Raw genomic sequence first — 19,437 nt, forward strand, 5'->3', positions numbered from 1 at the left:
CTCTCAATCTGAGCTCTCTCTCTCTCTCTCAAATGAATAAATAAAATCTTTTTTTAAAAAACGAATGAAGTTTAAAGAAACTGGTTTTACTCACAAGATACTTGAAAAAGAGAAATTCTTAATGATGTCCATTAGAATTACACATATATGTGCGTATACATATATATATATGATCTACACATATATGATCTACATTTTATGTTTTGACTTTTCTAAATGGGTAACACAAATGTTTGTTGAATGTGTTAATCTTCCAGCACCTGTTCAGTAGCTTTAAAAGATCCTATTGATTTAAACACATGAGAAACATCAAACTAAAAATGTTATGACAGTGTAATTATATTTTGTCTAACTTTTCATGCAGCCATATGTTAGACCCTCCATTTCTTTTGATCCTTTCATGCTCTCTGCCTTTCCTGCTGGATAAGTACTTTTTTAGTAATTCTTATTTTCCTTTGTTTCTTTAACCTCAGTTAGTATTTTTCCCTTCTGGCCTGGAAAGGCCTTAGGTGGTTATTTTGATAACAGAGTTCTTGGTAGGCAGTGGGGTCTCCTGTGCTCTCAACTGCTCTCAGAGGCAGCCCTAACTGACCAAGACCCGATATAAAGGAGTATATCCTCCACAGCTCATCTTTTAAAGCACAGAATATACATTAATTGGTCACCTGAGAAATAAAGTTAAGAGTTTATGAAGTAGATTAAAAATCTAGAGAAAATATTCAGTATTTCATTTTAAATTTCTTATTCATAATTTCTTTTATATATTTTGTAGTTCAAGCAAAAAAGACACAAGGAATTTTAAAAATCAAGAAGGCTTAAATTCAAGTATGTTGCTGATATAACTGGTTAGTAAGGCTGTTTAAGAGATCCTAATATAGTTAAAATTAGAGGGAGAGAAATAGGTCAAGACAGGACTTTGAATGTCCTTGGATTGATTCAGATGAGTCTGGCACATAGGGATCGGGCTTTGAAAGACCTTAGGCAGAAGTGATAATATGATCGATATGATTTTGTTTCTAACAGTTCGTAATGTTTTGGAGGTATGGAAGACTAAAGGAAGGAGACTTGCCAGGATATCGTTAAATCAGCCCAAGGGAGAGTTGAAGACATCAACTAAAAATTAAAGGGCCGGGAACTGACAGGAAGGAATGGACAGAAGAAATGCTAAGAGGTAGAACTGATAGGACTTGTGACTACTACATGTTAAGGTCAGGGCAGGAATTATGATTCCAAACTTTCTAGCTTAGATACATGGGTAGATGAGGATTCACCAGGATAAGGAAATAAAGCTGGGGTGAATAAGCAGGCCGAGAGAAAACACAATAAACTGGCTTTTGTAGCTTGATATGAGAAATTATTAGTTTACTCACTCATCAAATATTCATTTAGGACCTAGTGTCTAGTACCTAGGTACTATTATTAGTGTTGAGATACAGGAGAGAAAGAACATCCATGATCTCATGGGTCTTACAGTCTAGTATGGCTAGGATGATGATAAAGAAGCAAGTGTACAAATAATCAGAAATTTTAAAGACTGATATAAAAAAAAGTAAAAGCAAAAGAGTACTGGGAGGAATTCTATTTTTGAATGATTTGTCAGGAAGTGCCTGTCCTAAAAGCTGACATTTGAACTTGAAGGGCAAACAGAAAACAATCATAACACCTTGAGGGAGAGTATTTCAAGTGGAAGAAACTGCTGGCACCAAGGATGAGAACAAACTTAGCATTTTGGAAGTCCATGAGTTTAATAACCAAAGGGAGTATGGTAGGATGTAAGGTCAGACATTTGGGCAGGTTTCCACAGGACATTTAGGTTGCCAAATCCCACAATTATTGGCTAGGCAACTTTGGACTTTAGGAGAAAAGACCAGGATATGAATAAAAATATAGGCACCATCTACTTACAGGTAATGTTTGAAGCCATGAGAATGAGAACATATGAAAAGACAAGAAAGCAAAGAAAGGAATGTGATGAAAACTAACATTTAACAGGTAAGGAAAAGAAGAGGTGACAAATACAATGGTGAGAAAATTAACAGGGTGAAGGGGAGATTACAATGTTCTAGAATAAAAGGGAACAGATAGTTTCAAGAAACAGAGAATGATCAACAGAGTTAGATATGAATAACTAGAAAAAAAATTTCCAACACAAAATGGCAAAGATCATTGGTGAATTTTTCTGACATAGTTTACTTGAAGTGCTAAATCTGATGACCCTCCTAGAGTGAAGAGCAAAAATCTGAATACAGTAGAGCAAAAAGTTAAAAAAAAAAAGAAGGAACCACAGCCAATAAAGACTGCTTTTCCAAGATTTTGTTTTTGGAAGAGAAAAAATATTGGACTTGGAGTATTCTTTTAACGAGACAAGTTGGAATATACTTATAGGTTGTGAGAAAGGAGTTAGTGGAAACAATATGTCAGAAAAGCAAATTAACAAGAGCCAGGCCCAACAGAAGATTGAAGATAGGTCACCCTCTCACCCACCACTATTGGGGGGATTAGCTTTGAATATGAGGCATCTTTTATTTTTTTTTTTTACTGGTAGCCATTTGAAAAGCCTAAAAATGTTTATGTGAACACTTCTCCAAGGAAGATAGACAGAAGGCAAAAAGCATATGAAAAGATGCTCCACATCACATGTCATCAGGGAAATACAAATTAGAACAATGAGATTCTACCACACACCTATCAGAAAAGGCCAAAGTCCAGAATACTGACAACGCCACATGATGGCGAGGATGTGGAGCAACAGGAACGCTCATTCTTTATTGGTGGGAATGCAAAATTGTAGTTTGGTAGTTTCATAACAAAATTAAACATACTTTTACCATATGATCACAGCAATCATACTCCTTGGTATCTACCTGCACATGCATGTTTATAGCAGCTTATTCCTAACTGTCACAACTAGGAAGCAATCAAGTTGTCTTTCAGTAGGTAAATATCTAAGTAAACTGTGGTACATCCAGATAATGGAATATTATTCAGCACTAAAAAGAAATGAGCTATCCAGCCATGAAAAGGCATGGAGGAATCTTAAATGCATATTACTAAGTGAAAGAAGCCAATCTGAAAGTCCGCATACTATAGGATTCCAACTATATGACGTTCCGGGAAAGGCAAAAGTATGGAGACAGCAAAAAGATAAGTGGTTGCCAAAGGTTAGTGGGACACAGAGGAGTTCTAGGGCAGACAAAATACTCTGTATGATACTAAAATGATGGATACATGCCCTATACAAACCCACAGAATGTACAAAACCAAGAGTGAACCCTAATGTAAGCTGTGGACTTTAGGTGACTGTGATATGCAAATGTAAGTCCATGAACTGTACAAATGTACCACTCCAGTGGGGGATGTTAATAACGGGGGAGGCTGTGCATATCTGAGAGCAGGGAGGTACATGAGACTTTTCTATATTTTCTCTTAATTTTGTTTGTGAATCTCAAACTGCTCTAAAAGAATAAAGTCTTAATAAAAACTTTCTGTGAACAAATCTTACATATGATGTAAAATGAAATAAAAAGATACCTATCTCTACAGTAAAAACCCAAAGAAATCATAAAACTCTTAATGGTGAAACTACATTTTTAAGGGTTGTTATTGTTTTGATGATGGCACTAAGGAGCAGGGGAAGACTTCTTGGGGCCCTTAAAATTATATCAATTATATGATTACATGATATCCCTATATATAAAATTTTTCCCTACTAGGCCATTGACTAGCCAAATGTCCTGGTTTGTCATTTCCAATACTTTAGTCCTTCACTTTCTTTTAAACTCATACATTCAAAATCTCTATGCCCCTGATATTAAAGGAAAAATCTGCCTCCTTTTAAGTCCCTGGAAGATTCTCTGAAAGCAGTTTCAAATGCTAAGACTGACAAAAACACCAGGAAGTGATAGCACTGACTGCTAACTGACCCAGATTCTGACCTTTAGATAACACACTATTGGAACAATGGTGATAAAGAATGTCTAATTCATAGATACATGATCTAGAAGTTAAGAGAGCATGTATCTATTACAACTTGGCTCTTTTTTGTAGTTAATGAAAGACAGAAAAGGCTGACTGCTTGTTTGATTCTTGGCCTCAAAAGTTCTATATCTCAGTGAACTTACCCTGGTCCTCTGAAGTCTAATTGTTCAATGACCTCCTCACTTGCCACTTTTCTGATTTTTCTTCCCCAAGAATCTCATTTTCCAGTTTTCAGGAGCAATGATACTTTGGAGATTATGGTCCTTATTTTTTCTGCATATGTTGTAATAACTGCGAGGGTCTCTCACCCTAATCAGAGTATATAATTCAGAAAAGCTGACTGATCTCAAATAGGCAACAGAGGTGCAGGACTTAATATATTTTGAGAAAAGGTCAAAAATTCAGTATTTTATTTTTTTCAGTTTGTAAGAAGGCAGATGATGGGAGCCGTGAGCCCAGTGTACTCGTATCAACCATAAAGGGTATAACAGTTTGAATACTAGCTGATCAAAAACTATTTCAAAATGAATTATAAGAGAATAGCTTACTGTGTTAAACAAACATATATGTAGCACCTACTATGTGCTAGGTATTGTTCTTAGCACTTTTCAAATATTAACATATTTAATCACTGTAGCTACAGAATGAGATATATACTGTTATTATCACTATGTGTGGGTTAACTGAGGTTACGAGAGGTTAAACAATTTGCCCAAAATTACATAGCTATTAAGAACCAACACCAAGATTCACACTCAGATAATTTGACTCTAAAAGATGATTAACTTACAATACTCTGTGCTAAGTTTTGTTAAAACATGACAGTGGTTCTTAGGAAAGTAGCACAGAAAAGCCTCGAGAGGGGAGTGTCCTGAGGCTGGACTAGGGAACTTTCACTAAAGTTTCCATCTTTTTTAGGAGGGTTTTCTCTTTCAATATTTGACAGCAACACAAGATGCTGTTCTCTGTCTAAACTGCCCAACAATGACCATAATCAAATCTTTCTCTGCTTCTATTTAGTATAGCTGCAGGCTAGCATGGCCATGATGCACACGGGGTGATGTATGGAATTGCTGAATCACCATATTGTGCACCTGAAACTAATATAACACTGTTAACTATACAGGAATTAAAATAAAATAAAATATAATAAAATAAAAAGAAAATAAATCAGCCATGAACAAGAGATTAATAAAGATAGTGAAAGACCAGACAGAAAATTAGAATTCCCTGGTAAATGCTATCTATTGATTAAAATAAAATTAAAACATACAAAAGATAAAAAACATAAAAACATAATTTATAATACCAAGTATAAAAAAGGAATTTTTTTTAGAGGAAAGAAAAATCCAAGAAACATAAAACAGTAAGCTGATAAGTATACATATCTGATTCAATGACTGAATAGTTTACCAGGTTCATGGACACTGTCGCATCCAATATTTATTTCCTTAATCAGACTCTCACTCCAAAGAACTGCAAGCCTACCCTGCTACCTTCCTGAAGGGTTAGATTGATGGGAACCAATTTATTCCTTCAATTTGTCAAGGGTCTATATATGGCCTCCTAAGAAAACAAAAAGAAAAATTCTCCTCAATCACTTACCTAGGAAGTTCCACTCAGTTTCTGATACAGGTTTTGAGAAATACTTGCCTAGCACTGCTGTAGCCATTTGAAATACCACCATTTACCAAAGCTGGAGTATGCTGCCCACAATATAATATAATAATATACAGTAACCATGCAAGAAGGATCACATGTATATAGTAACAGCAAGGTTTTCTTGTTAAAAACTCTTTACATAATTAGGTGAGAAATTATATTTCAAAATTTCCTTTTTCTGTTTATTAAATTAAAATATGTTCCCAATGAAAAAAATGCCAGGTAATAATTTCCGAGGCTGCAACTTTCAGAAGAAAATGGTTACCCAGCATTTACAATCAGAAAGCAAAAGTTAGGGTAGTAGCGTAACTCATAACCTTGGTGGTAGCAGCTCTAACAGCAATAGCGATTTTTAGGGATGGCAGCAGCTGCAGCAGGACCTGTAACAGCCCAGAAGTTTTCCCGGAGCTTCTCAGATGCTCTGATCGAGGAGGACCCCCAGGCGGCATTAGAGGAGCTGACTAAGGCTTTGGAACAGAAACCAGATGATGCACAATATTGTCAAAGAGCTTATTGTCACATTCTTCTTGGGAATTACTGTGATGCTGTTGCTGATGCAAAGAAGTCTCTTGAACTTAATCCAAATAATTCCACTGCTATCCTGAGAAAAGGGATATGTAAATACCATGAAAAAAACTATGCCGCTGCTTTAGAAACTTTTATAGAAGGACAGAAATTAGATAGTACAGATCCAGATTTCACTGTCTGGATTAAAAGGTGTCAAGAGGCTCAGAATGGATCACAATCTGAGGTGTCTGCATCCCAGAGGACTCATCAGTCAAAAATCAAGTATGATGGTATCAAACAGAATCTCAAGTAATCATTACACTTATGATCAAGAATGTTCAGAAGAATAATGTATATGTGGAATTTTCAGAAAAAGAGTTGTCTGCTTTGCTGAAACTTCCTTCTGGAGAGGATTACAATTTGAAACTGAGACTTCTTCATCCTATAATACCAGAACAGAGCACATTTAAAGTACTTTCAACAAAGATTGAAATTAAAATGAAAAAGACAGAGGCTGTGAGATGGGAAAAGCTAGAGGGGCAAGGAGATGTGCCTAAACCAGAACAGTTCATAGCAGATGTAAAGAACTTATATCCATCATCATCTCACTATACAAGAAATTGGGATAAATTGGTTGGTGAGATCAAAGAAGAAGAAAAAAATGAGAAGTTGGAGGGAGATGCCGCTTTAAACAAATTATTTCAGCAGATCTATTCAGATGGTTCTGATGAAGTGAAACGTGCTACGAACAAATCATTTATCGAGTCTGGTGGTATAGTTTTGAGTACCAACTGGTCTGATGTAGGTAAAAGGAAAGTTGAAATCAATCCTCCTGATGATATGGAATGGAAAAAGTACTAAATAAATTAATTTGCTATCACTGAATTGCATATATTCAAAAAAAAAAGAAAGCAAAAGTTACATCTACTCATGAATGTGTTACATTTTTATTAAATTTATTCTATGAAAATATTTTATATTAAAGTCTGCAGCAATGCAGATAAATCTACAGACTGCCTCAGTTAAAAGAAATGGGACATCACCATTGTCTCCAAGGAATATGTAACATAATTCTCAATCTATTTTTGCCTTTATGGAATTACATAAGATAAGCAATAGTTTGGCACCAATTCATCAAACAGAAGGGCAAATTTTCACTGTAATATCTTATTTATGTGTTTTTAACAAGACTTTTATAGCTACCTAAGAGGTGACATTTTACTTTTGCATAGCTTAGCAATGCATTAATAGATTCACTTTTACTTTTTAAATGTACAGATATTTCATAATACTTTATAATAAGAGTACAAATAATTTAAAATTCTCGGTGCAGGCATTAAAATGACCTTCACATTTAAAAATTTAATATTCTATTGGTTGCAACCCAAAAACTGGAGAGAAAGTGAAAGGTGAAATGTGGACAAACTCAAAAACACTTTCCTTTAAAGACAAATGTCAAGGAAAACTAGAACTTTTCTGCAAAACAATAGCATGATGACTTTTGAAGTTCCATCTGGAAGCTCCCCAACACACTAAACTTGATGTTCCTAAATTGATGTGCCTTAAAAGGACAAGGGTGAAACAAAGAACAAGTTTTGCTTATAAATTCTTATGTAGCCTTACATTGCTTTAATGTCCTAAGGACAGATTATGGTTTGGAAAAATTTCCAGGGCCTCACACCAGTGCTGGGAATTGCATGTCCTAGATCAATGTGAATTTTGAGGAATAGGCGCTTCCTTTGCAAGCAGATGAAAAGTAACTATGCTGAGAGAAAGAGAAACTTTTTTCTTTACTGTTATCAAAGACAAATACATTATTGCCACAAAATTTTGTATATCAATTTTTTTTAAAGATTATTTATTTATTTATTTGACAGAGAGAGAGACAGCCAGCGAGAGAGGGAACACAAGCAGGGAGAGTGGGAGAGGAAGAAGCAGGCTCCCAGCGGAAGAGCCCGACGTGGGGCTCAATCCCAGAACTCCAGGATCACTCCCTGAGCCGAAGGCAGACGCTTAATGACTGAGCCACCCAGGTGCCCCTGTATATCTACTTTTTAAAACATTTAAGAATAAAGAGACCAAAGGGTTGAAAACAGGATTTCCAAATGCAAAATATATAGACTTACTGGTACATGCCATGGAAGGTGGGTCTTTTTCAGCTCGGAAGTAACCCTTTTCACACTGACAGACAGAAGTTGCTTCCATATAGGTTAAACTGTGGGGAGGGCATTTAGAACATTTTGTGTTTCCAGCAAATGCTTTATAGAATCCTGGTCTGCAAGCTGTAAAAACAGGAAAGATATTTTTATTGTTATTATTGCTTGGGTTATTTTATTTGTACATATACAACGTTTTAATTGATACACATTTTGATCTCAGAGTTCAGAGTCACACATATACAGAAAAGTATATATATATGTTAATATTAATAATGAAATTAGTTATTCAAAATCAGTAACATAATGGTGATGTCACATTTAGGCTCAGGTTGCTAATTTTGAAAAGCATACCTGAAATACACATACACAAAACAACTGATTACCAGAGTGTGGGGATGCCCCTCACTGACAGTAAGGAAAATGATTTTGTGTAGTTCTAGGAGATAGCATTAAAAACATTGAATCACACTGTGTAAAAAGTATTTGCATTTCATTTCCTTCAGTCCTCTTGAGTACTAAAGGAGAAAGGCCCAGTGTGGTGTTGATATATCTTAACAACTGTCCTGTTGGTGAATTTTTTTTTTTTAACAAAATGAAAGCTGGCCTTAGGTTCAGAGACTTTAGCAAGATCTACCTATCATTTGATAACACTGCTTTATTTTTATCACTTTATTTTTTATGGCAAACAATTTTTTCTGTTTATTATATTGGAATACATTCATTTAAAAATTTTGAATTAATTTCAAAATTGGGTAGACAAAATATTAAGTAAATAAGATATATGTGCTGTACACATACAGCAAGAACCATGAAAATTGTAAGCAAATAACCAAATTTTCACCAAAAAATTATGAAAATGAATGTAAATAATAAAAGTTATGTTATGAAATGTTTTATTAGATCACATTTTCTCTTTGCTTAAACCCATGTTGTCATTTACAAGGTACTTTTTTACAGGGGTAGAAGACCTAGAAAAAAGGATCCTAGACTCAGTATGCATCCATGGTCCTGAATGTCCAGGGGATAGCTGTTTCTGGTCTCAAAGAAACCACTGCTGACCACTTTCTAAATTAACACTGTTATACAAAATAAAGGAAGAGTAATTGTCCAGTAACATATATTATGTTAAAAAATGTTTTAACAAACTTTATTTTAATCTAACACATTTTCACAAAATGCTCTATTTAAAAATACACAATAATCAACAATAATGAACAGTAATCCCTTGATTATCTTCTGCTTATATATTCAGGAAAGAAAGAAAAAAAATGCCTCTTTTTAAAGATAACTTTAATTCCTACCTAAATGAGTCCCAACAAAATAACTATTTGTCTTTCCCTAGGTACATATTTTAATGAATGTTCCTACAGATCTAAGTGCAATTCGATTGATACTGGTAGTATACAATGTACCACTGACTCATCCCCTACGAGGCGTTAAACACACACACACACACACACACACACACGTGTGGGTGTGCACATCTGCGATGACTGGATTATTTTTGATAGTTTATGTTTGCTTTATAATACTGCTTTATATAAATGACCTAGAAATCCAAGAGAAGTAAAATGAGCAATTCCGTACAGTAAAATTACTTTTAAAAAGTTGGTTACTCACTATCAATGAAGGTATTAACGGTGATACATAAATATCAACCACAGTCTCTTTTGCTGATAAATTAACTAATACTATATGACTAATCAATAAAAACACTGTATCATAAAAATAGTTCTCTAAGCCTGTCAAAATTCAAAGTATGTAAATAATATATACTCAACCCCAACATTTTCATAAATAAAATATTCTTTAAAAAACATGTAATTGCTAAATTTATTAATTATGATATAATAGTTACAAGACAATGTATTTTTAAAAATGTAATAAATCTAACATATGTATTTTATCAATAAAGTAATTATTTTCTACTTAATTATGAAGTTTAAAATAACTGAATATATTCCATAGAACACATTTGTAATACTCCGGCAAGTAATTTTAAATGTTGACCCCAATTAGAAATTTAAATCTTTATCTCATCTATTACAATACTTATAAGTTTAATAAACCACACAATTTATAGAGAATGTACAAATTTAAATGTGGAGCTTGCATTCTGCATAGTACAATATTATTTTAAATATAATTTAAATATTATTATAAGGGCTTTTTGAAATAAGACCATTTTGAAATAAATTAATTAGGAATGTGAACACAATAGAACTATACTAAAGTTTATTATATGTGCAGATACAAAACCTATTAAGACACGTAAACAAGAGCTGTAAACTTTGTTTCCTTTCTGTTATCAGTCGTTCAAATCTCAGTCATAAACCCTGTTTAGCATATAAAGTAGCTTGCCAAAAACTTCATTTTGTGCAGCCAAACACTACTACCTTTATTTTCTCTGGTAACTAAAAAAAAAACTTAGATAGTTTCTTATCTGAAATGTTTTCAGCTAATTTGTCACCTTCTTTTAGACTTTTTGAGTGCTTAAAGCAGCTCTTAAAATACTTACAATAGCTTAGTGATATTCAAACTATATTCTAGAGACCAGGCTGCTAATTGGTCTCAGCACCCAATCCTGCCTACTTTATTCTGTAAACAGAAGGATCTTCTAAGCCTGCTCTGTCCAATAGTACTAAAAACTAATATACATAATTAATTTTAAATTTTGTAGGAGCCACATTAAAAAGCTAAAAGAGGTGAAATTAATTTTAATAATATATTTTATTTAACACACTATATCCAAAATATTATCATTTCAGCATATAAACTAGCTCTTGACATATTTTACATTATCTGTTTTTTTTTGTGCTGGGTATTTTGTACTATTTAATTTGGTAAGTATGTTACATTCACAGCACATCTCAATTCGAACTAGCCATATTGCAAGTGCTTACTCACCTCATGTGCCTATTAGCTACTACATTGGATAGTGCAGTGTTGAACACAGAAATCTGTTCATTTTATCTCCCTGTTGAAAAAACTTTGATGACTTCCCACCATCTTTATGGTAAAGTTTAAAATGGATTGGATTCCAAGTTCCCCTGTGGTCTGACCCGGCCTGCAGCTTCAACCACATCACATGAAGCTACTTCCCTTTCACATGCCCTTGATCAAGGCTTTGCCCTTCTACAGTCTATTCTCAACCCAGTTCTGATCTCTTCAGAACATATATGAGATCACATTATCACTGGGCTCTGAGCTTCCAGTGGCTTTCCATTTCTCCTACAGTAAAGCCATTGCCCTACTAAGTGTCTACTAGGCATTGCATGATTTTGCTCCCTACCCATTCCCTGTGACTCTTCATCAACGCTTTTTCCATCAGGTACTCTGCTCCAACCATGCTGGCCTCCCTCAGAATCTTGCATGAAAGCATGCCCCTGCTACTGGGCCTTTAACACTTGTTCTTATTCACCTATTGTATGGTTTGCTCCCTCCCTTATATCAGGTCTTTGTAACAGTGTTATTGTATTAATGAAGCCTAATTTCCTTTTTAAAATTGCACCTCCTGCTACATCCTACCACAGTATTTTATATTACCCTCCACTCTTTCTCCTATCTACAAAGAACTTAACATCTGACACATGATATTTTTTTTAAGTTATTTCCTCCTAAAATGCATGCTCTGTTAGGGCAGAGATTTTTGTCTCTTTTGTTTACTGAGGTGTATCTCCAGGGCCTAGACCAGCACCAGGCATTATTTGGCCCTTCCTCAGTATTTGGTGAATGAATGAATGACTTGTTAAAGGTCTCCTTTAACTTCTATGAATCTACCATGATCTTTCTTCTGCTTGAGTCTTTTCTTCTGTTGAAAATCTCTTTTCTCCATCCCACCCCATGAACCAATCATCTTGCTAACTCCTAGTCCCCTTTCAGGTCCCACTTCTTTCTGACTTTCTAGACTAGTGTAGTTTCTCCAAGCACCTGTGACTTCTCAGCAATAGCATACCTGTTGGTTTGCAAACTAGCGCTGTGCATGGAAGGCATGGGGAGACAGAAGAAAGAGGCAGGCCTCTCCAGATTGGCAGGTGACAGGTTTCACAAGCAGGGCAACTGAGTATGAGGCTAGTTCTGGGCAGCTGCAAGATAAACAGTTCCCTGCACCTGCCCTCCAGGATATTAAAAGTTTTTATAGAGGCCTTAAATGGGTTGAGTCACATATACTATCCAGATGCTCTCAACAACACCTTACTCTCCCAAGGCTCTGTTCTTGAAAACAGCTCCCACAGTGGGAATGGTTGGCAGATCATAGAGTCCAAGGACAGAAAAGCAGTTGAGGAGCTTCCAACTGCTAAGGTTCAGCTCGAGGGTTAACTGGAGGTACTCGCATCCTCTGTGTTACTTTTTCAGCAACACCTTGGCAAGTACTTGTTTAATGGCTGTAGGCTCCTCAAGGGAAGGCTGGTAACAGTGATTATCATAAAGTAGGTGTTCAATACATATTTTTTTTTCACTGAATAGGACAGAGTGTGAGTACTCTGCTAATTAAATTCCTGCAGAAGATAATGCATTTCTACTCAGTGTATGTTCTGATCATAGCATAATTCATCTAACTATAAACTTATGGGTTTTGTTTTTGTCTTTGGCTTGCTAAATTGCTATAAGTAATGGATGGAAACAGTGAATAAAGATTTTGAAAGTGATTCAGTTGCAACTCAAAACTATTCTACTAGCTCAAGGTGAGCTGGCTGTTAGGAAAAAACAAACAAACAACAAACCTTTCCAGTTGAAATTATTTACATGAATTTGAATTTGAATATTTTGCCTATTTTGCCTACCACAAAAAGTACAAATATGAATTGGATATTGGCACTGCAATTCTCAACCTTACCTCTGATTTGAAATGTCTGTGTGCCTTTAAAAATCTTAAAATGTTGGAACTTATAAAATACATTTGGGTTGTTAAAATATTACCCTACTTTAATATTAAGGTTTTTAGTATAATATTCCATTTCAAAACATAGGATTATACTGTTAAAAATGTTAGATAGCCATTGTTCTAGGTAGTCACATTCTCTTTATGTAGCACACATTAATGGCATACCACGTACACCTCTTTTTTAGCTTGAGTCATATGAGATTATAACTACTTGTCACATTTATCACCTCAATTACTTGGGCATATATCCATAATGCTTAGCATATTTCAAGTATATATTTCATTTTTACACATGCTTAAAAAATTTAATGAGTGAATAAGCAAATAATTCACTAATATCTAGTATGAAATTACTAGAACTCTAAATGTAATAATCATTCTATACATCTATTCAGTTAGTGATTTTAGATTTTGTTTGTATTTCTGTTATAAATGGGATATCAGTACCTACGTCTTGAGAATTTTTAAATTTTCTTTTTCTTCTCTATTACTTCTTTATTTATCTATTTATAGGGAATGTAAACTTCATTTCCAAAAGCAAACCACCCTGCATAAGATAAGAATATTTTCCAATGTATGTCAATACTGCACAAAATACTGTTAGAAAGTTAAAGATTATCTGATGCAGTGATTTCTAATTTGTTTCTTTTAGAAAAAGCTATTTGAATATAGATGTTCAGTTGAAACTTTCATTTTCTTCAGTGATTCTTTATTTTAAGTACCTACTTACTTCTATATTAAAACATTTATGAGGGGTGCTTGGGTGGCTCTGTTGGTTAAGGGCTGCCTTCTGCTCAGGTCATGATCTCAGGGTCCTGGGATTGAGCCCTGTGTTGGGCTCCCTGCTCAGCGGGGAGTCTGCTTCTCCCTCTCCCTCTGTATCCTTTCTCTCTCTCATTCTCTCAAGTAAACAAATAAAATCTTTAAAAAAAACACGTTTATGATACATAAATGAGATCATAACATGCATACTCTGTATGGACATTTATTTTAAAATGTAATTTAGAAATTTGGCCTCATCTACCTTTCTTCCATCTTTTTCTTCAAAAATAACTTCCCTAAAATGCCAACACATTGATGGGTAGGTATGTGTACTTATATGTATGATCACAAGAATTTATTAATTTTATAACATTGGGGTAATATCTATATAATAGAGATTTTTGTTCTTAATTACTACTATATAATGAAAATATCTCCAGGTCAATGGTCATGAGTTAATTCTTTATAATGTACCTATCGTATTTCTATCAACAATCTCCCAGTTGAGGGAACCCTTTTCTAAACTATGCTGCAGTAAACATCCTTGTGATAATGTTTACATTTCAGTTCTCAAGAGTGGGAACTCTGGATTAGGGTATGTTTATTATTTTCTTAACATATATTTTCTTAACATAACATTTCTAAAAACTGACAACAATGTAAAAGAGCATCCTAAACTTGTACCCCCCCAATCCCTCTAACTAATATAAATCATATTTTACTTTTTGAAAATATGTGAAGTTAAATATCATTGTTACTTTAATTGAAGTTTCCTGACCGCCAGTAATATTGCACATTTTTATTGGTCATTTAGTTATACTCATTTATGCATTGTTTTTTATATCCTTGTTTGTCATTTCTATTAATTTGTAAGAGCTATTTATTAGCAATATTAAAATTACATGTATCACTTCTATTATACATGCTTTTCTATCAATTTTATATTGATTTTATGCATAAAATAAATAAAGACAACAATCCATTCATAATAGCATCAAGAATAATAAAATACATAGGAACAAATTGAACCAAGAAGTGAAAGATCTGTATAGTGAAAGTTACAAAACTTTGATGAAAGAAATTGAAGACACAAACAAATGAATATCCCATGCTCATGCTTCAGAAGAATAAATTGTTAAAATGTCCATACTACCCAAATCCATCTATAGATTCAGTGCCATCCCTATCAAAATTCCAATGACATTAGTCACGGAATAGAAAAAAAAATCCTAAAATATGTATGGAACCACAAAAAACCCCAAACAGTCAAAAGAATTCTAAAAAAGAAAAAGCTGGAAGCATCACACTCCCTGATTTCAAACTATACTGAAAGCCACAGTCATCACAGCAGTAAGGTACTAGCATAAGAATAGATGATACACAGACCAATGGAACAGAACAGAAAGACCAGAAATAAGCTCTTTCATATATGGTCAACTAATATTTGACAAGTAGGACTACATTAAACTTAAATGATTCTGCACAGCAAAAGAAACAATCAACAAAATGGAAAGGCAAACCATGAAAGGAGAGAACATATTTGCAAACCATCTATCTGATAAGATGCTAATATTTGAAATTTATAAAGAATTCATCCAACTCAACAACAAAAAAGGTAATAGGATAAAAAAAAAGGGTATAGGAACTGAATAGACATTTCTCCAAAAAAGACATCCAAATGGCCAACAGACACGTGAAAAGATGATCAACATCACTAATCATCAGAAAAATGCACATCAAAACCATAATGGGATATTACCTCATATTTGTCAAAATGGCTATTATCAACAAGACAGAAAATAAGTGTTAGCGAGGATGTAGAGAAAAGTGAACTCTTCTGCATTGTTGATGGGAAGGTAAATTGTTTAAGCCAATATGGAAAACAATATAGTTCCTCAAAAGATAAACAGAACTACCATATGATCCAGCAATCCCACTTCTAAGTATTTATCCAAGGAAATGAAGGCAGGATATCAAAAAGATATCTGCACTCTTTTGTTTACTGCAGCATTATTCACAATAGCCAAGATGCAGAAACGTCCTAAGTACTTGTCAACAGATGAATGGATAAAGAAGATCTATAGTGATTCTATTTTTTAGTTTCCATCCATAATACTACAACCTTATTATGTAAATCCACATTTCCTGTACTATTGCATTCATCTCATCTGCTTGCCTCTGCTTTCTCCCTGCTCAAATCTACAGCATAGCTACTGCCAGTTATATTTCTAAATAGTAGAGATGACCGTGAGACTGTCTATTCTCTAGTGTAGGAGTTGGCAAACGATTGCACTTTGGCCAAATCTGGCCCACCGCCTGGTTTTGTACAGCTTGTGAGCTAAGAATAGCCTTTGGATTTTTAAATGATTACACATATATGGTAACATTGATTTTGACGTTTGGCCTGCAAAGCCTAAAATGTATACTGTCTGGCCCTTTACAGAAAATGTCTGCTAACACCTGGTCTCTAGCACAAAGTCCAAACTCAGTTTAGCATTTAAACTGCTTCACAGTTGAGCTCACACCTATTCTTCCAAACCCACCTCCCACTGCTACATAAATTTTAGACTTCTTCCCATTCTCCACACCACCGTACTATTTTTTAACAGCTTTAGTAAGATGTAATTGGCATGAAAAGACTGCTTGTAAAGTGTACAATTGGTTAAGTTTTGACATATGTGTACAACTATGAATATTTAACCACAATCAAGATAGTGTATCCATCAACCCCAAAAGTTTCCTTGTGTCCCTTTAATTTCACCTATTTGCATTTTTATATTTATTTATTTTAATTTTTCTTAAAGATTTTATTTTTAAGTAATCTCTACACTCAACATGGGACTTGAACTTACAACCCTGAGATCAAGAGTTTGATGCTCTACTGACTGAGTCAACCAGGTGCCCGTGCATTTTTATATTTAAAGTACATTTCCAGGGCGCCTGGATGTCTCAGTCGGTTAAGCATCTGACTCTTGATTTTGGCTCAGGTCATGATCTCAGAGTTGTGAAATCTAGCCCCATGTCTGGCTCCATGCCAAGCATGGAGTCTGCTTAAGAGTCTCTCTCTGCCCTTCCCTCCCTCTCTAAAAAAAATTAAATTAAATTAAACATAAAGTACATTTCCTAGGTAGAACATACCCGAGTTTTGCTTTTTTTTTTTTTTTTAATCCTATTTGACAACTTCTTTTTCTTAATTGGGATGTTTAGTCAGTTTACATTTAATGTGGTTACTGATATGGTTAGGTTTAAGTCTATCTCGCTGTTTTTTCCCCATTTGTCCCATCTATTCTTTGCTCCATTTTCTTCCTTTTTCTGCTTTTTTTTTCTTCTAATAATTGCATCCTTTTCATGATCTCGTTTAATCTCCTCTGTTGGTTTATTTGCTCATGAGCAAACTCCTGGAGAACTTCTACAGCTCTCTGGAGTTCTCCTTCACAGAAGCACTCTCCTCTTTCATACTCTGTTTTATGATATCTGGCTGTCTGGGTCTACAAGGACTCTCATATCTGTCTTCTCAATCTGCAGAAGGAGTCTACTGGCTTCTGTCAGGGTCCTCCCTCCCTGCACCATAACCTGCAAACTCTCTCAAGACACTAAGTGGGAACAGTTATAGGGCTCTCCTCCTTTATTTACCATCTAGCAGGGATCACTGTCTTTCATTATCTGATGCGTTGTCTTAAAATGATTTTTTTTCATATATTTTACCTGTGTTTTCTAGGTTTTTTTTAGGCAACAGTAGTTACTATATCTTGGCTGCAAGTAAAAATCAGACTGTTTTAATCATCTTAAATTCTTATTTTTCTAATTGTCTTCATATTTTACCTTTTTAAATATTGTGTTTATTTATTTGAGAGAGAGAAAGAGACAGCAAGCACAAGCAGGGGGAGCGGCAGAGGGAGAGGGAAAAGCAGGCTCCCCAGTTAGCAGGAAGCCCAATGTGGGGTTCGATCCCAGAACCCTGGGATCATGACATGGGCAGAAGGCAGCCACTTAACCAACTGAGCCACTCAGGTGCCCCTATTTCACTGTTTTAAAATGTTCTTCTCCTATCTAAGTTCATTTGTTTAGTTTCTCAAAGACATGCTTTAAAAACTCACTTCAAAGTACAGTACAATACAACTGCCACCTACCAGAATGCCTAAGGTGAAAAAGACACACAATGCTAAATGTTGGTGAGGATATGGAGCAATATAAGCTCTCCTACATTGTTGGAGAAGTTTTAATTGGTGCCACTACTTTGTGGAACTGTTTGACAGTATTTACTATAGATAAATAACAATTCTATTCCTTGGCATATATGCAACAGAATAGCACAGAGTGAAAGCAGTTTCTACCACTGCAGACGTCATACCAAATTCCAATGCCAAGTGAGTTATCGCCCTTCCATTTGATTTTAATTTTTGTAATTTTGTTGACATATTGATCTTTCTCACCTGAGGTATTTTCTACTCCCTTCATCCCCTGCTTTGTCCTCATTAGTGTAGACTTTCTATACTCCCTTTTTTATTTTGGTGAAGTATCCTGAGGGAATAGAAGTAAGCTGATATGTTCACGCAATTATGTTTAACAAAAAAGTTTACACTTTACTAAATTTCTAATCATAGAATTGGAATACATTTTGTCAAAAATAATCAAATTACAATCAAGCCATTATTTATGAAATATTTGTTTTCATGTTTCCATGTACCTACTGATAAAAGTAGCAAGAGTGCTACTACAAATGCAATGTAGTTTGATGACTGTAATCTATAAAATGTAAAATATATGAGTATTCTCATAAAATTATATAATAAATAATGCAAGTTAAAACATAGTTTTCTACTTCAAAAAACATGTTTATAATTTGAGGAATTTTATTATAATTTTTTTTTACTCTATTTAGTTCTAAAGTAGTCTCCTTGCCCAACATGGGGCTTGAACTCATGACCCTGAGATCAAGAGTCGAATGCTGTGCTGCTCCTAATTTGAGGAACTTTAAATGTTTGCTTAAAATAACGAAAAGAGAAGTGATACGTATTATAAGGTCAAAATAATTTTTACAAAAAGCATGTATTAAGGGCACATTCAATATGAGTTATAGTTACTAAATTACCACTAATATTAATGAAGTACATACCTTGCTATGCAATTTCCCTTATAAATGTTTGAAAATTCATTGTGTTTAGAAAATTGAAATCTCTGGGTATTATTGAAATATAGTTTGAGAGTACTTTGAGACACACACAAATAAACACACACACACATACACACACTATCTCTGCTAAAACAAAATCAAGAAATATATGACCTGTTCTACACATACTTTATTTTGAAAATGGAATGGTTAGGCATACAATGCTAGCAATGTTTTGGGGGTTTATCCTTATTATAAGAGAACTCTAAGACAAAGGACCATAAGAAATCCTAGTCAGAATATCATACAGTTCTCATCATTTGATGAAATATTGAATTGTATTTTATGTGACAGAAACTGATATTAATATA

General features: G+C 34.4%; 2 protein-coding genes across 2 annotated transcripts in view; one reads left to right on the forward strand and one right to left on the reverse strand.

Annotated features, from left to right (window-relative positions):
• EPHA6 (EPH receptor A6) overlaps positions 1–19,437 on the reverse strand; it is an 815,563-nt gene that overhangs the window by 443,242 nt on the left and 352,884 nt on the right. The window contains exon 4 of the mRNA XM_026491624.4: positions 8,274–8,429. Within this exon, the coding sequence (XP_026347409.1) occupies positions 8,274–8,429 (156 nt within the window). The remainder of the gene's footprint in view (positions 1–8,273; positions 8,430–19,437) is intronic.
• LOC113250313 (protein SGT1 homolog) lies at positions 5,950–7,039 on the forward strand. Its single transcript, XM_044381256.3, is given in 2 exon segments — positions 5,950–6,431; positions 6,434–7,039. Coding segments are annotated over 2 exon segments (1,008 nt in total). The 5' UTR covers positions 5,950–5,998; the 3' UTR covers positions 7,009–7,039.

Source organism: Ursus arctos, unplaced genomic scaffold (genome assembly GCF_023065955.2).
Source record: "Ursus arctos isolate Adak ecotype North America unplaced genomic scaffold, UrsArc2.0 scaffold_4, whole genome shotgun sequence".
In the NCBI taxonomy this organism is placed as follows: Eukaryota; Metazoa; Chordata; class Mammalia; order Carnivora; family Ursidae; genus Ursus; species Ursus arctos.